The 26,187-nt window shown below is 39.6% G+C and overlaps 1 protein-coding gene across 19 annotated transcripts in view; it reads right to left on the reverse strand.

The window, feature by feature from the left end:
- Positions 1-26,187, reverse strand: part of LOC113965893 (poly(rC)-binding protein 3-like) — a 396,197-nt gene that overhangs the window by 37,810 nt on the left and 332,200 nt on the right. For all 19 annotated transcript variants that reach the window (XM_027680049.1, XM_027680041.1, XM_027679995.1 and 16 more), the window contains 6 exons: positions 25,303-25,453; positions 12,029-12,052; positions 11,901-11,933; positions 9,117-9,233; positions 3,887-4,018; positions 1,090-1,218 (listed from right to left, as the gene is read on the reverse strand). In XM_027680049.1, coding sequence (XP_027535850.1) covers positions 1,090-1,218; positions 3,887-4,018; positions 9,117-9,233; positions 11,901-11,933; positions 12,029-12,052; positions 25,303-25,380 — 513 coding nt within the window. In that variant the 5' untranslated portion in view covers positions 25,381-25,453. The remainder of the gene's footprint in view (positions 1-1,089; positions 1,219-3,886; positions 4,019-9,116; positions 9,234-11,900; positions 11,934-12,028; positions 12,053-25,302; positions 25,454-26,187) is intronic.

Raw genomic sequence — 26,187 nt, forward strand, 5'->3', positions numbered from 1 at the left:
CTTCTCTCTTCTTCTTTACTAAATAACTATTTATTCCACCAATGTCACTTAGACAATAGACTACATTCAGTAGTTACAAAGCTGGTAACTGTTGCCTTCATGTAAAAGATTTCTAAGAAACTAAAATTATTTCTTAATATTAGTTTCTATTCTCTTGTATTTTTATACAGAAACTTCTTCCTCACAGTAGTCCAGCAAAAACTGAAGGAAGAGTCAGTTTTCCCCACTAAAACACTGGGGATTTATTAGGTTTTATGCTTTTATTTGCATTTAGGCTGTATAACATTTTAATGCAAAGGCTCTATGTCATTTTGATGCACTGCATACTTCTGAACAGCCAATAGCTGTAGTGCTGTCTCAGACATTCCACTGTTTCTCCTCTCTTTAAAGAATAACAAAACAGTAGGGTGTCAGAGGTCACCATGAGACAGCATTTGACTAGACTTATGTAAAAAGCAAAACAAACCTAAAAACCACAGAAAATTTTCCAGTGGAAAATGTGATAAAAGCAGAGACGTTTCACATTCATTGTCAAAAATTACTAGGTCAAAATACTTAATTTTGATTTGCTAAAACTTTTTTTTACAAATTTCCATTCAGTTGAGAAATGTACTTGCATGAAATTATGGGCATTTTCAGCAAGGGGATTTTTATATAAATTGATTTTGTATCATTTAAACTAAGAGCTAAAAAATCTGCCATCAAAATAAAACATTCTGGTCTTATGCAATGACCTGACCCTAAGGAATGTCCTGACTAGTCAGAATTATTTCTATTTAAACAAGACTTAGGTGTTTTCTTCCCTATTCTGCATCAGAATAAAATGCATTTCTCTCAGAACAGCTGCAGCTCCGTGCTGGACCTGGTTGTTGTTTGACAATGACATGACAGCCTTGATCTTTGATTGCTAATCCCTGCTGCGAGAGGATCTCAAATCCCCAGAAGGGCACAGTCTAACTGAGCCCTCTGGAAATTCCCAGCACAGGAAGGGCAGGCAGTACCCTAGGGGAGCCCATGGCAATTGAAAATTATTAATACTGTGTTTGAGCACCTCCCGAGTGAGAGGTGAAATGCCAAGTGCTCACTCACCTCCAGCATAACCACACATATCTGTTTCACACACTGGATGATGGCGTCGGGAGTGCCCGAGATAGTCACTGCGCGCTCCGTCGAGTTCGGCAGCATGTCCCCCGCTACCTGCACCTGGGCTCCTGTGGACTTGAGCAGAGACAAAGCAAAGGGAGTGTCACCACGAGGAAATGGCACCTCTCCAAACCCAGTCATTCACCTCTAAACTTTTTGTCTTTTCTTTCCTAGACATGTGGTAGAGCGTGTAGGTAAAACTCATCCCCACACAGGGCAACTGGGGTCTGGCAGGACATGGATTTGCCTGTTCAAGCCAATTTGCCAGCACTCCCATCCTAGGAGGATTAGCCCTTAGCAGCTATTAATGAATCAAACTGTGACCTGAATTTCAGGAGAAGTCTTTTAACCCTCTTGAAGACAGACAGTTGGAATGCTGACTAAAAAATTAAAAACGTGTAATGAAGTACTTTTCAATAATAAAAAAATGAAAGGAAAAAATACCAATAACTGAAGAAGATTGGCTAATCAAATGTGTCTCAGATAAATGGCTCTTTAATCTATTGATGGCTGACTTGTGCTCCTTGTTGAAATCTGAGGCTGCCTTATGCTATATTTCAGGATGGTATAGAACCACTTCTAAATTATAGTGTTGATTAAATATATGCATATCATCAACTTTTAGCTCATTAATGAATCCAAGGAGGTAATGAGCCACTTTTGGGTTTTTTTATTTTTTAAAATTTGATCTTGGCACTAATGTGTGTTAGTTAACCAAAAAAAAACCCAAAAACAAACAAACAAACAAACAAAAACCCCCAAACCCAAAGAAAGAAAAAAATACTGGCAGCCAAAACAAACCCTGATATTATTTCACAAACATGGAAGACCTTTTGAATCCATAGAAAAAAACCCAGGCATTTGATATTGAGTTAGGTCTTTCACATATTGCAAAAAAGATCTATTCCTAACTGTTGTTGTAATGCAGTATCTGGGGCTTTTAAAAAAATATATTTTCAGTAACCACTGACTTCATGTCAGTCAGCAAGGAGTTAATTTGTTTTCCTGCTGGTTACACACAACACATGTTATTCTTCTTTCCAAAGACTGATTAAATTACTGATTGCATCTTCTATTCACTACTGCTTTTTAAGGCCAAAATATCAATTCCTTGCTCTGTAATAGGCTTTGGAATTTTTCCATAATTTGATCAATCATCATGCCTTTCTTTTTCCTTTTCTTTTTGTAATCTTATCTTGAAAATAGTACTGCAACCCTCCATGTTGTTTCTGGATGCACGACTGAACACAAAAGACCATCCCTCGTGCAACTGCTATTCTATGTGTTGTGTGATGATGAGATTGCTTTTTAACATACATTTCTGGGTATGAGTACATCTAGCACAAAAGACTGCCAGAGTCATTCATGCATTTGCTTCCAGTGCCAGTCTTTTTGGTTATATATCAGCAATGAAAAAATGAGTAATATTTTGTCCGTTATGCTTAAGGAAATGTGCAGTGTGACTTCTTGCTACATTAGTCTTATCAAAACACCTATTTGGCCAAACACTATCCTTTTACTTTCTTGTACTAGACTAAAGGTAATTGCTTATGACACTATGCTCACCAGGATAATCACTTCAGTCATTTAATTTAACCAACAGACCAATCTTACCTTTAAAATCCTATGTCCTAAATGCATTCTTTCAGTACTCTCAATGGAGTTACCCATACTTAAAATAAAATCCAAGCTGCAAAACCTAGAGCTAAGTACTCACTAGCACATAGTTCACACTCATGCCTGCTCCAGTTTTAATACAACTAAAAAATCAACTTAAAGCTTCATAAAACCTACTGTCTTGAATCTATATTTTAGATTAAAAAGTAACATGGTAAAACCTGTCAAAAGTGGGTTTTTTTGACACAGACAAATAAAAAAATGGATCAACATGTTAACATTCAACACTTCATCCTCTGTTGGAATAAATACAAATTTAGACAGAATACCGTCACTTTCTTCAGAATAATAATCCACTTTTCTAAAATTTCCTAGTCAGATTTTTCTCTATATAACTAAGCATGTTCCTAATTTTCTTGTATGACTGATTACAAACACCGAATCCTTGGCTTGGCATGTGCCATATTGTTAAAATCATGCATGGAAGAATTAAAACTGGCAAAGTATGATCATTTTTGCATTTTTTGGTTAGAAGAAAAAGTGGCTGCTAGCACATTAAGTGAATACCTTAGCTAAAGTTTGGATTAAAAAAAAACAGTTATGTGTTTGGAATACATGAAACCAGTTCACCTGTGGCACATTAACATTAGGGAGAAACAGAACAGAACTATGAAAATCATATTTTTCTAAAAAGTAGAACCTGGACTTCCCAGCGCTACTTGGGTCTTTCTCTGTCTCCAAGCGTGGCAACTAATTTGGAAATGGTTGCAACTCTCTGACTTGGGATAGCCTGAGTATTGCTGGGGAAGGGCCTGTGCCTGAAGAGAAACTTGAAGATCCATTTCTGTCACTGTTGTTTTACTTAATTGTGCATCAAGGGCTTTATGTATTGTAAAGCTGTTTTTATATTTAACTCGTGGTCTTTAGTGTCAAGGAAAGTACAAGGGTCCAGCTGTGCTGGACCCGCTGCTTCTCTTACAGCAAGGTTTTTACAGGTTTTTCACTCAGCACATGCTCATGCTGGTGTGATGAGCAAAGTGCAGTGGGTGACGCTGGCAGGGCATGCTGCAGTAGGATGCTGAGCTAGCCAGTGTCCCCAGCAGACATACCATGATGACCTACTTACCTCCCTGATTTCTTTGATTTTGGAACCTCCTTTTCCTATAAGGGATCCACACTGACTTGCCGGGACGACGAGCCGCAGTGTTACGGGCGGTTTGCTTGTCACCGTGCTGTTCGTCATTGAAGCGTTTATGTCCTGTAATCACAATGTCAGTGAGCATTAGCGGGGGATTTGTCACTCCTGGTAAGCACTGAAGGGCTCAGAGAAAATGCCTGTAGAGACCTGGGGAGCGTGCAACCAGTTCTAGTTTGTTTTGTGGTGAGTAAAACCACTGGCTCTGGCGGAGATACAACGTAAGCACGAGCCACACAAGTGGCTTGTGCCAGAGGAACCCTTCAGCTGTTTGGGATTGCAAGTCCATGCTGTGGGGTCAGAGGGCAAGACAGGGAGGAGGAGGTGGTATCTGTCATTAGACCAGCCCAAACAGATGAAAAAGGCAAAGAGGCTTTTGTGTTCACAGGCTTCCAAGTCCTGTTTTGGTCTCTTTTTCTCCATCTTAATTAGAATGTTTATACTATATGATATGTCTTTACATTTCACAGAGTTTCTTCTCAGATTTGGTACAAAAGACAAAGATTAAAAAAGGGAATGACAATGAACCTTTGAATAATCTGAAGCAGAGAAAATCAGGTTAGTTTGACGAATATTTTGCTGCCCCCTAGATAAAATGTCTCTTTTGTAGCAGATCCATAAGCAGTTGCAGTGCTACCCAGTTTCAAAATCTTTTCCACCATGGCTATGTAACCAGAGTACAAAATGCTCAGCAGAACAGCAATTGCCTGTATCCAGGTAATGTAACATATATCTGTGTATCTCATTATCTAATGAGACTACACTATACGTTCTCACGAGCATCTCAATATACTACTTGTTGCAAGGTTTAAACTGTTTTAAATATATTTTGTTTGCTGAAAATCTTCTAGGCAATACAAAACAATCCCTCTAAAGGCTTCATCACAGAGGAAAAGACAAAGCTTATCTTCCCATTGATCAATGGGATGCTGTTAAGCGGACTTAGGATCACAGAAATAAAAAGCCACAGGCTGCATGGCACCTGTCCAACAACTCGTAAGAATCTCAATGTGTTTTGGTAACAGTAGCTATGAACTGGAAAGACTGTCTCATCCATCTGTGAGGTGCCAGGGCACAGCTATTATACCTTTCACAGAAATGTTACCCAAGAGATTTGGACAGGAATGAGAAAACATGCATTTTGTACTAATTTAACTCATTTGTGATGCAACACGAGTTCCAGCAGACAGAACTGATATGATTCCCTACATTCTCGCTTATCACGTGCTAGAAAAACAAAAAAAAGTGCCTATACTGTGCAATTGGGACCCCAAATTAAAAAAAATATCCAACAAACTACTTTGTACTTCAAGCAACTCTGCATGTCTCACTGAACTGGTGTGGGAGCCCAGTAACACCAGCACTGATCCCTACAGTACCTCCCCAACCCTGATGGCAGCATTCTTCTGTCCAAGAAATGGCTTGGGATGACTTTGCTTAGCTTAAAAGAGAAGAAAAAAAATCTTGCACGGAATGAAGCACTGCTGCATGTGACAAGACAGGTATCAAATAATTCCTCTGCCAGCCAGCAGTAACTCACATTTTGTTTAGTGCCTGTGTCAGTGAGAGATTGCATTCCAAAATAAAGTGAGGGGGATAACAAAATTTTGCAGCACCCATGTATCTGAAATAAAGGCCAAGTCATGTGGATTTTTCAGCTGGAAGATGCCATCTCACTGTATCATGTTTGTGGCAGGTATAGGCACACGATCATCCAGATGTAGGTAAATAATCCTCTTTAGCCACACAGCACAACCCTGATAATGTCTCCTACTTCCATACAATCTGTGGCCTGGCCTCAAAGCCTTTGCTGCACTTGCTGCTTTCAAAAGCACTTTGCAAAAACTGAAAGCCAGTATGCTCTTTATTTTCTCCTCAGCATTTAAAAAGAGCAAAATCTAAACATGCAGGCTCAGCAGCGTGGAGTGCATAAAGGAGTCAGTTCAGCCTAAAAACATGACAAAAGAGAAATGAGCAGAAAAAAATCCCCTTCAGAACTGAAGGCTCCCAAATAGGGCTGGCACTGCATCCATCTCCTCAGGGCTCTGTCAGACACCAGAGCTGGACCTTGTATGGCTTTCTGCCTGCTTGGTGGGCTGCTCCTCAGCCTGCACAGGCTAAATGGGAGCCTGGAAGTGCTGGGAGTGCCAGTTGAGCTGTACCTACTGGTTATTCCAGTGCTTAACTACCACGTGCTTCCTGTGGATTATACACTTACAAGCAAAGTTAGAGCTGCCCCACTCACCAGTGAAGTTCCAGCTGCATTTCTCCAGTCTCAGCCTCCAGTCCAGAAATGACTGCTCTAAAATGTCCTCTCTTGCAATTCCAGTGGTCTGCCTGGGTAGTGTCATTTTTTAACAACTCTTTTTTTCCTTTGCAGTGGATACTTAAGTTATTTATGTAATTACCTACCGAGCTTGTAAATTCATCTAAGACTGCTAGAAAATCACCTTTTATTAGGAAGGTTGTCAAAGCAGAGTGATATAAGGCTGCAGAGCAGAACACAACCTTTCTTTTTTTCTATCTATCTGACACATTTTGAGATTTTTACTAACAGTTGAAAGGCATTCCAAGGCTTCCATGTCTTCCTAGACCCTTCCTTATCCCCAGGCATACAGCTGTAGGGGTTGAAATCAAGGGTTCAAGGGCTTCATGTCAAAATGCTTCCCGGGGCATGCATAACAAATACCAAAAAAATTCCTCAAAGCAGCAGTCTCACACATGCACCTTTTTTTTCTGTTTGAATGTAGCTGCAATAGCCAGAGCTGGACCAAATTTTTTAAATGACTGAAGAAATCTCCAACAAAAAGATATGCATGAAAAATACCATTTGGTAGCTAGCTTATTTGTAATTTCTGAAACAGTACTTTATTTTGCCCCCAGAATGTTACAGTTATCTCATTTTATTGACAGGAAGATTTACAGGAAACCTAACTGATTATCTGAGACATATTTCTTCACTGCTGTTCTTTTAAATATAGCACAAACCAATTATGTTTAAAACTAAATACAGATACTTCAAAACTTATAATGGCAGTACTTGATTTGCAAGGAGTGTCAATACTCCTTTGCTAATACTCATATGAAGAGTCCAGACTACCCTCTAAACTCTGCTAGTGCAAATATGCATAAAATCCATCCAGATGACTGAATTTCAGATTTCTTCTCCTACTGCTAGCTACAGCATTTTCAAAGACTACATCGCGTTGGGTGGTAGGCTGAGGATCTGATGCTGTGCAGTGTTTGATGTTTTTATGAAAAATGCAGCATTATTTCCACTGGGTACTCATTTTGGTGGGAACTGGCAAGGATTATCTGTGTTAATGATTCCCTCAGCACTTTTCAAGATAAGGCCCTATGCAGAACATATTTTTCATGTAGAGAGCAGAGAGATGGCTCTCTCCAGGATTCTGTGGACTGGAGGGTATGGTACTGCACACAAAGCTACCTCTTAAGCTAGAAGAAACAGGGATTGGTTCAAGATGGGTAGGAGATAAGAGATGAGAAAGAGATGACAATAGGTGGTGCTAAAACTGGGTTAGACAGAATTACTTGTGTGGTTCTGCAGGATTCAACCTCAAAATCATTATTATTTTATTAATAACAGACAAGAAAAAAAATAGCAGTCTTGTAAAATGTGCCATGTCACAAACCCAAGATATTTTATCAACATGTTGAAAGACTGGGGTATCACACAGGAAGATCTGAAAAACCATGAAGGATGGAAGAAATATAAATAGGATTAACATTTGCAATATTAAAAAAAGAGGTCATTTGTCTGGGGGCTGACAGGAATGTTTGCCAAGACTGAAGAGGTGAAAACACCTGAGCAGGAGCTGGGGATACCCACTAGGCACATGGCTGTGTGCAAAGTATTACACTAGTAAAGGCGAGGCATTTCCAGCAGTGGTACAGATGTGTTATCATGATAACTAGGATGGGGGACTGTTAGTGCAATCAAATAAGCCTTTGTGGAACTTCATTTGCAACCTGTTCACAATTAACGCACACGTTTAACACAAACTGTAACTGGAAACAGGTAGAGATGGACTACTACAGTCACGAGAGGAGTGGAGAATGTGAGGGGATAAAATCAGTTTCTAAAAACACTTCTAAGAGAGGAATCCTCAGGGATGGAAAGGCAAGAATTATTTAAACCAGTGCCACAAAGCTGCATAAACTGTTCATGAATAAATTCAGGTGAGGAGTGAAAAGAAAGTGTCAGATTATGAGAGACTCGAAGTCGTGGATCCAGGATCAGAAAGTAGTAAAAATTCGAATGAGTTTTTAATCATGTTGTGAAGTTGCAAGTTGCAAGTCATATGGCTTATGCCTTTCTTCTGCTGTAGGTGATTCAGCCCACCTGTCTGCAGGCTCTTCCTTTAGGAAAAGGTGAACTGCTTTCTGCAAGAGCATCTGTCTCTCCAGAAATGACAGGAGAGATGCCTGGACTAGACATATGATTTTCAAAAGTAGAGGGAATTAAATCCTCTCCAGGGTGACCAGGGTTCGTGTTCTGTACTCTACTGTCTTTTCTGTGAAGTTCCTGATTAATTGTAGTTGGTCCATGAAACTGAAGGAGATCTCAGCACTTTATGCATGTATCTGCACAGAACAATTATTCTACAGTGAATTGAGCTCTTGTCTTACTTTCTCTTGGTGCCTTTATTTTAATTGATTTTAAAAGCCAAGCTTTAAATATAGTAAGTGGAAATCATACAGTTTGTTTTTAAAATAAAAATTTTTTAGTTAAATGAGTTATATATTCATTTTGACCTATCTAAAATTTACATCAATACCAACTGAGTTTACATAAAAACAAAGTTAAAAGTTAGGCAATTATTCTTTTCAAACCAAACCCACAATGGGACTAGAATTTTTACAAGACATTTTTCCTACCATTAGTGCACATTACTAAAAGCAATTGCTGTTCCCTGAAGCCTCCAAAAAGCAAAAGAAATGATCTAACAGCTTGTAAATTGACCCATTATTTTTCTTCAGCATTGCTGCCAAAAGCATTTATAAAAATACAACCACTTTCATTGTTATTAAATAGAACATTAAACAAATTCTATTTAATATTAAAGCAAACACGAGAAAATTCAAACAGTGTTTGTATTTCAACTTGAAGAGAGAGCCCCCCCATATTTTATTTGCTTACCTCTTCAAATTTTAGTGCAATCATAGAAAAAGCTTTAAAAATTGCATCTGTTGGGCCTGTTATTGTCACAATTCTCTCTGGACAAGTGCCTTCTGAAATATTGATTCGAGCGCCACTCTGTCAAAATGAACAAATATTTTTCAAAGTTATACTTCCCAGGGAGCAAACTAAGCAGGATTAGGGATATAGTTTGGGAAGGAATATCTTGAGGCATCTAATTCCCTCCCCTACAACTGCAGCCCCAACATCATTTAATTTCAGCATAAACTGATCTCATTTCAAAAATTCATCTAACTGTGGGAAGCAGGATCCTGTCGGAGTAAATACTTACACAGCCTTCTTTGCAATATGCAAATCACACCTCTGTAACTCAAAAGTTGCAAATAATTGCATAATCAGGTCTCTTTCCTTCCCTCTTGGAGGATTAACCTTAAGTAGGACTGCAGCTGCATAATTTAAGACAAGGTGGTTGTCTCCAGGGGGCATCAACATCTCCCAGGAATGACGCAACTCTCTGGTTTCAAGCCTCAAAGGCAGGGTTTGACCTCTCCAGCTGGGGCATTACTTTACACTATGGAGAAGGCTCCTTATAGAGGGATGTGTCTCATGTGAAGGCAGTCAATCAATATGGACTGATAAGCCTTGGAGATGAGCCAGGATGGCTCTCAGGTATACTCAGTCCTCTTTATGCTACTGTGGTAGCACAGAGAAAGCCCCTAAACCACGGGGTTTTATATATTTGTATTTTGATATGTATTTATTTAAGAGGATCTTGGTGTAGATAATGATCAAATCCAGTTCAGGGAAGACCCACTCTATACGTTCCCTGAGGTTTCAGGCATGGAAATGTGTTAATGCAGCCTAACAAGTCACTGGAGCCTCAACTCATCCACAGGCACTGATCTTGGGGATCAGGGCCTGAAGCAAATGTGAGACAACCTGGGTTAATACGGCCCTTTGCCCTCAGGGTCACCATAAGCATCTGATGTGCTGTGTGTCCCAGACCTTATTCCCACCCTCACTGCTTCTCTACAGCAAAAGACCATATTTCCCCACATGTAAGCGCCCACACACAATAAGAAAAAAATGAAGCCCAAGACTACTGATAGAAAAATCTTGCTGCCACAGACCTGAGCACAGAACTGAGGTTTTTGTACTTTTCTTTAGGCCTGAAGTTGTCTCTGACATTTCCCCAATGACAGAGTAAGACAGAGTTACATTTTATATCATAAAGTTGGCATGCAATATGCCACATCTGTCAGGAAAGCCAAAAGAAAGATTGCCTTTTTTCTTTTAAAGAAGTATTGAAGAAAGTAGTAATTTAAAGGGGGACCAAGGTATCATGATGTGGAGGCATAGCCTCTTAGTCCTTTACTGATATAAAGATGCTTATAATTCCGTTATTTGAAAAAACCAACCAACCAAATACAGCGTCTTTTGACCACAGATACATGACAGTGGTTTCCTGGATTGGAAGAAGAACATTTGATATTTATCTTGAAAGACAACCAAGGATCATAACTCTTCTCTAAGATGTTTAACTCCGAAGTCAGGAACACTCTCCAATTACAGCTTCCCTTCTGTGCATGCAATTTATATCCACAGATATCTGCTCATGATCATAATTAATAATTAAACTAAAATGTGTTTAATCAACTGGTAGGATTACCTAGTATATTGGAAACATTTTTTCTTACCTTTTTGTTTAAGTCTTAGCAAATGTACTTATGTGTGAAAACATGGGTGAAAGCTCTTATGATCAAAAAAGGAGCTCTGAACTCAGCCTGACAATGAAATCCCTATTGTGTATATTTAAAGATGGATGTCCACAATTTTCTTTACTAAAATACTTTGACATTTTCTTGCCACAGACCTTCTATCACTGGATAAAACAACAAAGCAGTTGACATAGTAATGTACTGCAGCTTTACTAGAACCAAACTGACTTTTCCTGAGGCATCCTCTATACACTACATTCCTAAAGTTTTAAACAGTAGGATTTAGTCTTTTGACTTATACTTTTAACAGTAGCTTCAAAGAAGAAAAATGAGCCAGATCTCCAGGTAAGATGTGATGCCTTGCAGACCAGTGTGAGTCTGTAACCTCCACCTGCGCATACCTCTCTGAAGACAGTGCAGGTTGCTCTGTGGCAGGGAAAGAAACCTGTGGACAATGGGGAGACTGAGGTTTATGCAGTGCCCTGTTTTAGTTAATCATTTTGTGTCTACAACCTTTTCAAAGGATGTGAATGGTAGGTGTGCAGGTCTACCCTGCCCACATCCTATTCAAAGATGCAAACTGAGGAAGGGTTAAGGCTTTGCCAAGACATGGCAGAGGGATGTTTTGGCTTACAGAAGTCTGTCTCCAGCTCTGCTAAGCTTGCGTATACCCTCAAACTTGACGTGCATCAGTCTAATGCTTGGTTTCAGATTTTTGGAAACTGCCTAGGAGGAGGCCAAGCCCCATGCAGGACCAATGTTGGTATGTTAATGAAAGATATAATGGGCTTGATGCACAGAATAATGCAGGTAAGCTGTTCCTGAGATAAGACACCAGCAGACATATCGCTGTGGGAATGAAAGACTCCAGACTGCTGCTGCGATAAGAAGGTTACATTAACAATAATGTTTAATTTGGGCCAGCATATTTATACACCACCACTTGCTAAGAATGGTGACGTTAAATTAACTGCCCACTTGATGGCAGCATCAGTCTGCATATGCTGAATTCCCTGTTCTCTGAGCTGGAAAGAAAGGTAAGTGAAGACATCAAGGCTTGTCTTACCTCCTCTCTCATCTTCTTCACTGTCTCACCTTTCTGTTAAAGAAACAGAAAAAAACGTTAGCCTGGGCTAAAAAAGAGAACTGATATGCAATATTTTGACATGAATATAAATAAAGTAATTTTCTGACCTTTCCGATAATGCTTCCAACCTCCTGAAACAGAAAAAAAGACATTGTGAATGATACAATTTGCTGCAGAAGAGCAGAAAGCTCTACTTTCTAAGCTATTTTGCCATCACTTATTTCAAACCTGCAGCGTGAAGCATAGCCCCCTTCCATTGTTTCTGTATACAAATATGTCATGTTAGATACAAAGGGGTGTACTAAAAATGCAGCTTTGCAGTCAACTGACTGTGCAAGAAAAACACCTTTAATAGAAACTGATCTTGTGGTTACAGATCAATCCTGCTACAACGAAACACAGACAAATCCCTATCAGGGAATGAAAAGTTAAGAAATAACCGAACCGCACAATTTACTAGAGAAAATGAGGTGTAATACAAGCATCAAAATAATTGCTGGTTTCTCCAAGGGCAGGCATTTACCCCCTTTACACCATGTAATAACTAGAGCTGAATTTCCATGCTACCGAGTGTTATTGTGTAAACACCTGGTGGCCTGTCTTAATCTCCCTATTAGGCACTTACAGAACAATAACCGCTAATCACTTTTTAGGGATTTGGGAATTGCTACTAGGCTCCTACAATTTTCTCCGAAGGGAAAGAAAATACTGAGAAACATGCCTGTGAACATACAATAGGGGAACAATGTGGCAGTTCTGGCAGCACCCCGAGGGTTAAAAGCTTGGGAAATAAAACCAAAAGGTAGCAATAATGAAACTATTAACTCTAAAAGGAGTAGTCTGGATATGTTACACAAATCACGCAGCTGTGACATCAGGCTGGAAATCATCTGATGGAGAGATCAACTAAAGGAAAATAAACTCTTCTTCTATACACAGACTGGGAAATCTACTTCAACCGTTAAAGACTGTCTCAGATGGCTGAGCTGTCCCAGACACATGATACACCATTTCCCCCACTCAGTCTATATACTTAAGTGTGGTTCATCCTAAAACACAGCCCAAAGTGTAGATTTTAGAAACTGTCCTCCATTGCTCTATCCAATGATGGACTAGCGATAAAGCAGTATGAACTTCACTCTGTAGTAGAGAACTACCTGCAGTGACATTAATAATTATTTTTCACCAGTTGCTCATAAGCTCATGCCATGAAGCTGTTTGTGCTTGCAACTCCTCTCATCCTGCTCACAAGATGTTAAGACTTCAGTGAGAAATTACCTATCTCAATGAAGAACTTTGGCATATGGTTTCTTTGCACTCTCTGCAAGTCTGCACGTTACACCAGACTTGGGGAATAGTCCACACATTGCTGGACACGGTTCCTATCTGGAGCCACCTAGACAGACTGGAGAAACGGGCTGAGAGAATCCTCAGGGAGTGAGGATGAAAAGTCCCGTGTCTGGGATGGAAAAAGCCCACGCAGGACAAAAACTTGCTACCTTAAAACTGACTGTGCAGAAGAAGTCCTGAGGGTCCCGTTGCACAACTCCAAGCTGAATACATTACTGCATCAGCAGTTGGTCAGGGGACTGGAGCCCAAGACACATGAGGAGAGGCTAAGAGAACTGCATTTGTTCTTAAGAAGAGAATGAGTGGGGAGTCTCATTGTGATATGCAATAAGGAAAGCACGCTACAATACCACATTCCTACTCAATACGAGGAAAATATTTTTTACCATGGGAATGGCTGGACATTGAAACAGGCACCCAGAGAAGCTGTGGAATCCTGATCCTTGAAGGTGGCTGAACTCAGCTTGGGCAAAGCCCTGATTAACCTGCTCCAATGGAATCTGCTTGATTCAGGTTGTCAAACTGGAGACCTTTGGGGTCCCTTCCAACCTTCACGGCTCTGTGATTCTTCAATCACGGCCTTATACCCACTGAAGTCAGTGCCTTATTCACCAAAAAATTCCTCAATCCAGTGAGGCCCCTTTTCACGTTCATTTTCAAACTTTACTTTTTCTGTTTCCCATTTCCCTTTTTTATTTCCCTTCCAACTGCTCTTCCAAGATGCCATTCTGCTCTCTTGTACATACTGATCAGAGAACACATATTGTCCAGACAGACACTGCAAATCTTCCAGAGGTATCTGCTTTGCAAACCTATAGTTCTGCAGGCTGAGGTACAGTAGACCTTTACACATCACACAGCCGTGTGAGTGTTCTTGCTAAAGCTTCCTGTTTCCATCCGAGACTGTGAGACATCGGTACATCTGCACACACAACGCAAAGCAGCAGCTCTGTGAGAATGGGAATGAATGAAGCAGACTCACTGCAGTTTGTCTTGTTACCAAATTATCTTAATATTTTCTCTTAATATGGGGCTTTATATCACATGGCTGAGACAGCTACACCAGCATGCTGTGTAGGCTCTAAAATGAGATGCATCTTTTTTGTTAGCAGTGACACAAATCTGGGACACCCATTCCCCCAAATTTTTAAGATCTTACTATTTTTTTACATCATCACTGTAACTCTGCCAACCTGCCTGTAATTGATGAATAGGCTTAAACAATACAGGGAGTAAGGCCTGGGAAGTCCCCATGTCTGGCAGTTCCTATCTCCCCACTTAGCACATTCAGCAGTTTTACCTTGAAAACTTTTTCCATTCTCTCAGTCCCACCTTTCAGAAATAATTACTTTCATAAAACAGAATCTTAGGAGGTAGAAGGACCTTTAGCTAGGGGTGAGTGTATTTGGCTTCAGTTGCTATGGGCAAGCAACTGTATTTCAGTCCATGGTATAACTTCAGGTTTTTTTGTATACCTGAAGTTTCATTAGAATCTTTAGGCCTGCTCTTGAACCTGCAAGTTTCTGTCAGTATAAACTTAGTATGAAATCTGCCCTAACCCATTTGATCATCTTAGGTGGGTCTTAATGACAGACGCTGTTCTTTCAGAAATGTATGGATGGGTCATGGCTAATAAATACAAAGATATCTTCCTTGGAAATAGGAAAACATATTTTGCCTTAGAAACAGAAAAGCAATAAACTGTTTGTAGCACCGGTAAAAAAAGACGGTCCATTTCCAACAAGGAGATTAAGAGCATTAAAACAAGAAAAGTAGAGCACAAAATATTAGGATTTTCAAGCAGCTTGTTCCACTCAATTATGTGGGAGTTTTGCTATGGATTTCAGAGGAGACAGGAATTCTACCTGACAGATTATCATCTTGGTATTTATTAACAAAGAGTACAAGCTGCCAAAGGACTGAATGAATGAACAGTGTGAATCCCACTGAGAAAAAATATTTCAATAAGACTGGTGACCAGTTCCTTGGAACATGCTAGCAAATGTCACTGTAATCCTATGGAGTACTTCAAACCTTCTCCTCCTTAAAGGGCGACTTTAGAGCTTATTCTATAAGCAGGCAATTTCAAAACTTCCAAGCAACAGCCACCTCTCCCTCTACATTGGAAACTGGGATTCTGCTTGGCAGTGTGGGGTAAGGTCAGAGGGGTACAGAGAAGCACTAAGCTCTAACGTTACATGGACATTTCTAATTTTTTCAGAATTTTGATCCACACAAATTACTAAAAAAAAATAAAAATGCAAAATGGTTTGAAATGGGTCGCTTTAGAGGTTGTTTTTTTTTTCTGGGGCCTTAGCTGATTTTAGGAAAGCTCCTAGAAAGTACCGGTGACAACAGATCATATCTTCAATTACGATAGGGCTTCAGCCACAGATTAAATCAAAAGACTCTTTATACCTCACTCTTCAAACTACCAGAGCTACTTCATCAAACCTTTAATGTTTCTTTATACAGTCCAATATTTGTTTCATACAACTTCTTATATCACCTTGAAATAAGTTTACTGCTAAATGAGATACCCAACACCATTTTTACGACACTCAAGTTTTATCAATATTTCTAGCCAAGGTTATTTTGAGGGTTTTATCTCCTTTAGAAAATGTTTCTAAATTTGCCAGACACCAATGTGCTGTAGTTAATTGCCTAAGATGTATGTCACCTACACTGGTTCATTACAAGCAAGTCAGGCACCCAGCCTTTTCTGAAGTTCAGGGAGAGAGAGAATGGAGGACATTTTGTTCCTAAAGAAGGAGGGGAGAAGTGTACTCCCAAAGGTTTTGGCTTTCTTCATCTGCAGTAGAAGCAGCCTAAACTGACACTAACATATGCGAAGTTTGGTGAGCAGAATCCTACAGCTGATGTGAAATTTAGCATCAGTGCAGGTCAGACAGGAGTTTGATTTAGCTGCACTAGCAAATAATTGCCTACTAGAATACACTAATAACTCCCGAACTATTTGCTGTTTTCCAGTGCTCAGGAATATAAGCTAATGGTAACTATTTATGATCAATTTCAGATTTATTTATTGACTAACCATCTACATGTAAACATAGTAGAAAAATAAGTTATATGACAACAATCGCTGAGTTTCATATAATCACATTTCAACAGCAGATCAAAAAGTAGTTCACACAAAGAAATTATAAAGGGGGGAATTAAAACTCATCTAGGAGAAAGACAGGTCCAAGCCAACCTGGCAGAGTGATGCCAGAGTTAAAAGTATTATGCAGGCTCCTTGGCCTCAGCATATAAACACCCACCCTTCAGAAGCAGATGTGCCACAGCAACCACTCTGGATGAACGGGATGATGCCGAAAAGCTGCCAAGTGTGTGTGTATCTACATCCACTGATACATATATATACTCACACACAAATATATTTGTGTGTAAAGTCAAATATTTAGTGTGCAGGCACTAAACAGATGGATATCAACTTTCCTTCAAGAAATGGCAGCAATTTGGGATGCCTATCCTGAGATTCATGCAAGGGGCCTAAGTTTTAGATTGTGCTGAGTACCTAGCCCAGGTAGTGCCTTACAAAGGGCATCATCTCCTGGTGAGAGCACCTCAAGCAGGGCAGTCTCACACTTGTGCTCCAAGAGTCCCTTTGGGAAACCCCAGGAAAATCTACATGCTGATTTCAGATAGCCTGAAAATAATTCTCAAGCCTGGGGGCGTGAGTTGTCACTACAATTTTCTTTAGTATGATATTTCTAATAAAATAGATAAAACAACAAGGGGTGAACTTCAACAACAAACACTGGGAGACTGTTCAGCATCAATAAAGTATACCGCAAGCCCACCAGCCGATATATTGTAGATATCTCAAGGAAGAGCAATGCTAAAAACAAGGGCTGGTTTCTTTCATGTTGAAATGCAGCATATAATATCATTTGCACACCTTATTCACACGAATGGGATAAATTTTGCTCTTAATGAACATCTGGGGAGTGGTGGGCCCATCAAAGAGCAGAAAGCTGTTTGTGCAGTTTTTGCATCATCTGTGGTGAAGGCAAGGCAGCACCTGCTGGCAGCAGCGAAGTCTGTGACCCAAGGCTTTTGCAGGGCTCTTGTGGTGAGAACAACTAAACAAAGACACAAAACAGGCTGTAGAAGAAAGCTATTTCCTAATCAATTATTTGCTGTGTCCTTTGAATAACAAGAGAAAGAAATCAGTCATATTAAGAAAACAAGAGGCTTAACAAATGGTTACAAACCTCGGTTTAAAGATTAACCTTTGGTCTGTAAATATGAAGTGTGAAATTCCATAATTTTTTAGAAGTGTGAGGTTAGTTTAATAATTACTGTGTCCCAGAAAATCAAAACAAAAACAGGTAGCCATTGTGGGAGCATAGAAAAGCACAGATCTTGCTGTATTGTCATGGGCATGCAACTTTTTTTATCAGTGCTAAGGGGCAAATGGAACAAAAGCTTCATAGAATCCCTGAGATAAAGCCACATCTAGAAGGAAACGTGTTTAAGAAATAGTATAGGAATACATACTTTCATCCCAAAGCATCTGACAAGTCACAGGGCCCATCCTAAAGCCTGCAGTTCCTTCAGGCAATGCTTTGATTGCATGTGCTTTCTATGAGCAAGGATAAGGAAGAACCATTATGGCTGGACTTTACAAACAAAAAAAGCCTTCTAGAAAAGCATTGAAAGGAAAGAAATACAGCCTTCCATGGTGGGGAAACACATGTGTCACGGGACAAGGAGGGGTCCCGGCAACAGCAAATGACAGCTGGGCTGATAAAGGTTTCTAGACCCAGACCAGTTGTCCATAAAGAGGCATAACATAATTCAACTCTCTCTCTTCACCTTGTTTTGAGGATAGAGTTGCCAATACTTGAACAAACTCATGAATACACTTGCATGGAAGATCCCAGGAACATGTTTCATGAAGGCATTCTGAACACTGTGTTTGCATGGAGCATGCAGGGCATCAGCATTTTTCAGAGACCAGAAGAAAAGTCACTTTGAGGAAACATGATGTAATGTGTCTACCTCAGGGAACAAATGGTTGCCTCAGATAAACTGAGAATCTGATTTGTGTTCTGGGATTACGTGGGATTAGCCTCACTGACATGGGAGATCTCACATTCCTAGGTGATGCTTCAGTAGTCACTGTTTGATGCTAACAGCCCTAACTTAGTAAGGCACTGCAGTTCAAGCCCTTACTGAGACAGATCTTATGCTAACAAATGCGGTAGTGTATGAGGAAACCTACAAATCATGGTCTTCCTGATGGAAATGCCAGTGTTATGCATCTCTCACAAGTCCATCTAGCATGTTTTGGGCTGCTGTGCAAATGGATGTTTCTTATTTGCTTTTTGATAGTAGATGGGTATCCAGTTTACATTCAATTTCACACCAAAGCTCACAGCCTTCCCCTGCAAAACTAACCCAAAAACCAGTTCTGTCCCTTTGCTTGTCCCTGCACCTGTGATGCTGAAGCAGCACCACTGAGTAGGGTGTGTGCCTTCTGCAGTCTCACTTCATTACAACTGCGGACCAATGGGGAGATTTTGTTTGGTACAAGTGGGAACATTTGTCTACAGAGATTGTTTTCAGCAATACACAGTGCCCAGGGGCTGGGGGTACTTTCTCTCTCCTTTCTGTTGTTTTTTTAGGCTAGCGAGAGGCTCTCCCCTGCTACTACAAACACACTGAGAGGAGATCCATCTCATGTTGCATATTTGCATGCAGAACTTTGTTCCATGACTAGACCTCTTAGGTATCACAGTAATGCAAGCAAACAAAACAAGAACTATAATAGCAATAGGCAGGACAGTCAATCCTCATAATACCCTGACAGTGTTCATGGAAACTGAAAAGAACAGAACAAACATTGGCTTGACTGGCATTTTACTGCTTGGATTATATTACTGACAAGGTGATTCTTGAAGTTACTTTGTTGTATTCTGTATTTTAAAAAGTAAAAAATAAAAGAAAAAATGGGAAAGGAGAAGGGCATTACCTTTAAGATGGAGAAAATTTATTTCTCTAATGCTTTATACTCTTTCAGGGAGGCAATTAAGGAGACACAAAAAAGTGCCCACTAAAAGAAATCCCTGATACTAAAATTGTGTTATCTGTACTGATGAAAATGGCAATTTTCTCCATGATTTTATTCTGTATTTGAGCTGTTAAATGTGAGCAAGCACTTAATGAATCTAAATTTTCTTTCTTTTTCTTGTAAAACGTTCTACATATAGCACCATAACGTAATCACCAACATGTCTGAAAGTCACCGCTGAAGCTGGATCTAAGTCCATGGTAACCAGAACTTCCAGTGCTACTGCTAAAATCAGTGGGAACTCAGATACTCTGAGTTCCTCAGGGAATCTAAAACTAAGCTGTAAGTTTAGCGCCCAAAAATCAAGGTACTCATAGGGTTTTGTTCAAACCCAAACATTTGACTGAAGGTACACATTTCTAATTCGCTACTGCCGAATCTATGAGAAACATATCACTGAGCAAATAGTATCAGGGAAAGAAAAGCTTCACTCAGCCATCATATCTTTCCTCCATCAATGCAGATTATACAACCTAATAGTACATATGCTACTCTTTCCCAGACATGTTTAAAATTTGCATGGGAGACTTACAGAACTTCATGAAAATCTCAATACCAGGAATTACTATTGGTATTCTCTTATTAGGATTTATTTTCAAAATTTTATTTTATCCTATTATTTCCAGCTACAAGCACTTGCAGCATTCGAAATAACCACACTCCATTACACTTGTATTTATTCTCTCAAGATATTTATGAGAATGTGTGAAGAAAGCTAGACACAGTTGCCTCAGCCTCATAAAACTTTTGTTATTTTTTTTGTGAATTGCCCCTCTGCTCAGTCTTCAACATCACTCACACACGTGGCATCTGCTGCTGAGCACAGAACTGCATGTGTGATTTTGCCAGAAGAACAGTAAGGTAAGTGTTGTCTCTTTGCCCCATGATGCACCAACACCATACATCCAAAATTCCATATACTTCTGCTGCAATAGCTTTACTCTCCAACTTCACATATCCCAGATGTGCCACTCTCTAGACACTGCCACATCTGATGCTTTTCAACTTTTCATGCTTTCCAGATTTCCTCCTGTCACTGAACATGTATCTTCTAAATTACCTTCTCCAGTTAATTGCCTCAACTCGCTAATTTACACCTCTCAGTATTTGGCAAGATTCCTGCTTCCCTGCCAGCTTTCCCTTCCCTCCTTCATCCTACTTGTAAATTATTTCCTTGTTCTTCCTAACCATCCAACTTCATTAATTCATTTTAGTTTTTTTATTTCTGAATTCCATTCCCTTTCTCTCAAAGATTCCTCAGATGCCATACATTACCATATTCTACTTCAGTTTCTTACAGTCTTCAGTAAGCAGTTTCATCAATGCTCATGTTCACACAGTGTCTTTGGAAACAATGCATTATTTCTTCTGCAGGTTTGTACTGGCAGAAAGAAGCAGAGACTCCTGTGCCACCACTATGAGATGGAGACAGATGGACTGGATTTGTGACCCTGCTGGCTTTTCTATGCTGGTCCATCTGAACATTTTCTCGGGTTCCACCTCATGGACCTGGGTTTTAAACCTCCATTAAGCTACTTTCCTGAGATTTAAGATCTTTCTACCAGCACAGTCTCTTACCATCCATATCTAAAATTAACCTTTAATGGTGAGTCTCTAGGGTCTTAACCAGTCTGTTAACACTGACTGCCTACAAAACCCAACCACTCCAAATTCATGTAATCATTATCCAGTATAGGCAAAGTAGGTGTTATTTCTTTCTGAGCATGAACTGACCAAAATCAGAACAAGAGCATTGCAGATGTCAAGTACTAAGGTATGTTGGCAGATACCTGTGGGCAAGGCTACAATTTTCCACAGTCTTCCAACTTCATTACCTGTGGCAGTAAGCAAGTTAAAAAAACAGCCACAAGTCATGGGAATAGAAAATTCAGCAAAAGGTGAGCAAGGAATGGCAAGAGAGAAACATGGAGCTTGCTCTCTCTCTCTACATGTATGCTGAGAGCCAAAAGAATTTCTATTTTCACAAAAATTTAAAAAGGAATAAAAAGACACAGTTCTTTTGGGGTCCAAGCTCTGCCTCTCCATACAGAGGGCTCTGACAGCATACACTCAGTTTGTCTTCCTTAAGTCCTTCAAAAATGTTGATCTGATCTGGGTAAATACTGTCTTTGCTGGAAGCAGAAATCTTGCAATCCCTGCAATATTCCAATCCTGCCTACTTTTGAAGTAGACAAAAGAAAACAAAATACCCATATCCATTCACGTCTCTGTCCTACACAGAGGTTTTACTTACTTTACTTCAAGAAACAGGAGGAATTAGATGGAAAATACAGAAGTAGGCACTGTAAATAGCTCCAATCCATATTCTCTGTTTTTCTCTACTGAAATCCATTAAACAGCTTTATTTCTTAATGGGGTACATCTTTCTCATTAATAAAAGATGAGAACGCATATCTGCATTATTTAGTATATTCTATATATCCAACTTCTGCATATGCTTCAAAAGGCTCTCCTCTTCCTGACCTCTATGAAGCACCATTCAGGTAACTCAGTCAAAAAGGTCCCAAGCAGAAAAGGCTGCAGTGCCATGGCAGCTTTACAGGATGAATTCAGTTTTGTCTAACTTGTCCTTAGAAACCTTCAGTGATGGATGCTGCAGCGTGCCCAGACAGCCTCCTCCCCTCCTCACACATCCACCTAACAAGTTTTTCCTAATCTTGCTTTTAATAATTCCTGCAAACACTGACAGTTGCTTCTCTGCAGATGCAAAGAACGCCTGAGCGCTGCCCTTGTAGTATCCTCCCTAACACCTGCCCTCTAATTCACTGCAAGAAAGTATTACAAATGTTTTGTGCTGCTCCTGGTTTCTCTTCAGGGCTGTCAAACTATCATAAATTTTTTACTGATCTAACATGGTACAAGATGAAAACTAGGCCTTTCAGCTTACATCATCACAAAATCTCTGAAGTCCTGGCTGAGGAGGACACCTTTTATATCAGACCCTGGAAACACTGAGGTTACCCTGAGGTTGCCCTTTTATACCTTGCAGTGGTTAGCTTTCTGCAGGGCCCACACAAGCCCATAGACAAAACAATTGCTGCCCATAGATAAAACAATTGCTGCCCTTCCTTAACACCACGTTTTCTGAGAATATCATGGCTGTGCCTTGCCTTGTTGCCAGCTGGCCACTCCCAAACCTTGCTACACTGTGGGTGAGCAGCTGAGCTGGTCCTCCCAGCCTTTTCAGTCAGAGGCTGCACAAAACTCTGCAGGAACTCAGCTGGCCCTACAACTGCTTCTTCTGTCAAAGCAAGACAAAGCAGAGGTGCTGATGAGTTGTGTCCTATCTGCATTGGGGAGGCACTGGCCCTGGGTTCTCCCAGACCTCAGGACTATTCCGATTTGTTTTCCTTTCACTAGACACTAATGTCTTTTATTTTTGCTACTTATTTTGTTTGCTGTTGTTGCTTTTTAATTCCCTGCCACCTTGCAGAGGTCTGTCCATTCATACAAATTGTAATTTTTTTGTCTGCAGGTATAGCATTTACCTTAATTGCCTAATTAAGATGTCCATCCTTGACATTATGCCTCTACACAAGTCACGTTAAAAGTACACACTGAAAATTTCCTAAGTCTGCAGGATTTACAGCTGAGATAACCAAGCACAAGTTATGGATTTTCAATCAAAATGAATGTAAATATCACAAAACACATAGAACTTCCCTATGCAAAGGTACACTGGTAATAAAGGTTTACAGACAGAGAGTTAAGGATAGTGGGGAGAGACCCTCATATTTCCATGAAAGACATCAATAAATAAGTAACTTTAAAATTAGCTTAATTCAAAAATAACTGAATCCAGTTTGCTACTGTTATTTTTAAAAACCTTTTATTTCCCCTCTTCTCTCTCAAGCTTTGACCAGTTATTTACAAACCAAGCTCTGCTTCAGCTAATTGTTTTGTCTAGAAATACTAATTAGAGATCAGCAATTTCCACTGATATCATTACCACAACAAATCTTGAGGAAGAGTCTAGAAACTTGTTTCTTCTTTTTCAGAGGCACATACAGCTTTTAGAGTGTCTTCTCACACTGAGTTCATATTGACTCAGACATCCTTCATTCCTCTGTATTATTACTCCTAAATCATAGAAATTACATCAAAGAAACCATAAGGGTCTGACTTTTATCACCAAAATAAATTCTGATTTAATGTACTCTTTGCAATACTTAGGCACAACAGGATACATGATTAGAGCACAGTGGAGCTAGTAGTATACCCACCATGCCTTGTTAAGTGCGGATGCATGGTATAGTTCCAGTCAAAACTTGAACTTGGTAGCTTTTATGGGTTGGGGCTACATATTCATAGAAGACTGGACACATAATATCCATTATTGTTATAAGAGGTTGCACACACAATCAATGATGTTTAACAGAGAAAACAAGCATTATATGATTTCATTTCTGATTTTAAAAAACCCTAATAATCCTGACCCACTGTTTAAGGAAAACATCCTGAAAATTACACATGATCCTGAAAGAAGCAGAGCTGTCAGACAGTGGTTGAAAACAAAACAAAACAAAACAAAAAACAAAACACACCTAAACACATGGGAATTTGACTGCAACCCGTAGGGCTGCTTATACCCAGTGGGATAACCATGTGTTCAAATGCTTTCATAGACTGGGACCAGAACCCAAGAGAATCAATCCCTAAGACCTAATTTTGAGCACAGACACGTGTACAGATTTTAGGTGGGTTTTGTAAGAGAGAGAGTGTTATTAAATTTGTTTGACATATCCCTATTTAAGATGCAGATTTACACACCAGATGCCTGCCTGAAGCTGAATATTTCAGGGGAAAAAAAAAATCAAACAAAATGGTTAGATCATTTCTGAGAAAAAACATAATTTGATCTGACATAACCTAATTTCTGAGGTTTTTAACTTGCAAACTTAAGCTGTACCCCCTCACACTTTTTCATAAGTAAAATACAGAGGGAGATACCTTAGTCTCCAATTTGTGCTATGAATAATCATACGTGTGTTCATGCTATAGGTTAAAAACCTCCGCTATTTTAAAATGTAAAAGTATGTTAGTTTTAAAATTAAATTCTAGGAGTAAAAATACTTCTTTAGATTTCTATATATAAATTTAATCTCCAGATTAATACATATATATGTTTACTATTCCCTGTTAAGAAAGCACCCAAACCACCTCCTTTATATAACATTCATTCACTAAGCCTGGTGTTGCCTGATGCAAATATTACAAACAAACCTATGAAATGTGTTTTTTAATTAAAAGCCCATTTTGTGATCTGGCAATGTGAAATAAGCAGTGATCAGACTGTTAAGTCTGACAATACTGAACTGGCACTTAGTCTGTGGCACAGATTTCACACTTATCTGCATGCCTAAGTGCTGTGCTGGACAGACACAAAATGACACTCAGTCTTCCAAAACAAACCCACAGGGGACCTGGACAAACACTTGGCATATCAGGGGGTTCACTCTAATAACATGTTACATCAGAATAATGAAGAACTATCCTATTTGCATTCAACGGAAATGGACAGTAACTCTGTCGCAATTATTTCACACAAGTCAACGTTCTGGTATCTCAAAAAAACCCCTGCAAAACCCAGCAAATGACGAGAAAGGCGAGCTGTATGCAAGTCAGCCTTGTGCAAGGGTCTGCCCAATTTGGCTAACTATCAGTGAAAGAACTCCTTTTTTGCCGCCGGATCTGCTCAAAACGAGTTTGTTACAGGCAGGGTTTGTTTCAATGAACTTGGGCTGCAGTGTGAACTTTAGCAGGATCCCTTGAAAGGCAGGGGGTGATTTCTTGGTCATGGCAACTGTGCTTTTGACTCAAGTCGGAGGAGGAGCAGACCCTCTGTCAATGTTACTCTCAGGCTCTGATGGTAACTGCACAAACTCACTCAACACACAGTAAATGCTTCACCTTGCCATGCATGAGAAGGCGTATGGTAAGCGTGACATTGAGACCTCCTTCAGACACTTTTCCGTCCTTCGTGTTCATCCTGGTCTTGTATCTTCAATACTTGAAAGTAGCTTCGTTTTTCTTTTTTATTTTTTCTATTCACTTAATCAACCTACAGAGAGAGAGAAAAAAAAAAGAAAAAAAGTACCATTGAGTGGCTGAAGCTACTCTGAAATGAGAATATCATGTTGTACAAACCAATTAACATTCCTCCCTTTGATTTTCTGGACTACAGTTTAGTGTTGAAAAGGCTCCTTTGATTATTATCGCTCCCCATCCAACTCTAGCCCTTCACCAATTACAAGATAAATTCCTTTTTGAAACCTTAAAACATTTTCTTAACTTCCTGTATTTCAAAGTTGAAAGTACAGAGTACAGCAGAGTGAAAAATGACGTTTTCTTGTGAACAGCACTTTAACCTTTGCAGTGTGTATATGAGATACATATGTATATGCATGTATTTTTTACATGTGCCTTGTGCTGTTTTCATTTCTCTCCTTGTTACTACCGCTCTCTCTTTTTGCTCTTGCAAAAGGGATATTTTTGTTTTCTCTCCAGCTAGAGAGAAATTAATTCTGAGCCTAAACACTGATCCCTGCCAGCAACAGCAGATGACACATTATCAAAGACATCTGAATAACTAAAAACCACTTGCTGTTGTAAATCTGGGCACTGTCTGACTTTGTTTTTGTCTATGAGGCCCAGAGGTGGCTCAGTCCCTCAAAGGCCAAAGCTGAGCTTCAGCCCACAGTAGAAGGAAGATTTTTCTTAATTCCTAATGACAAATTGCAGATTTTCAGTCATCTACAAAGCCATAAATATCCTAAAATGCTAATGCAAGCTGCA

The sequence above is a fragment of the Neopelma chrysocephalum genome, unplaced genomic scaffold (assembly GCF_003984885.1).
Source record: "Neopelma chrysocephalum unplaced genomic scaffold, ASM398488v2 Primary Assembly neopelma1_22b, whole genome shotgun sequence".
Taxonomy (NCBI): domain Eukaryota; kingdom Metazoa; phylum Chordata; class Aves; order Passeriformes; family Pipridae; genus Neopelma; species Neopelma chrysocephalum.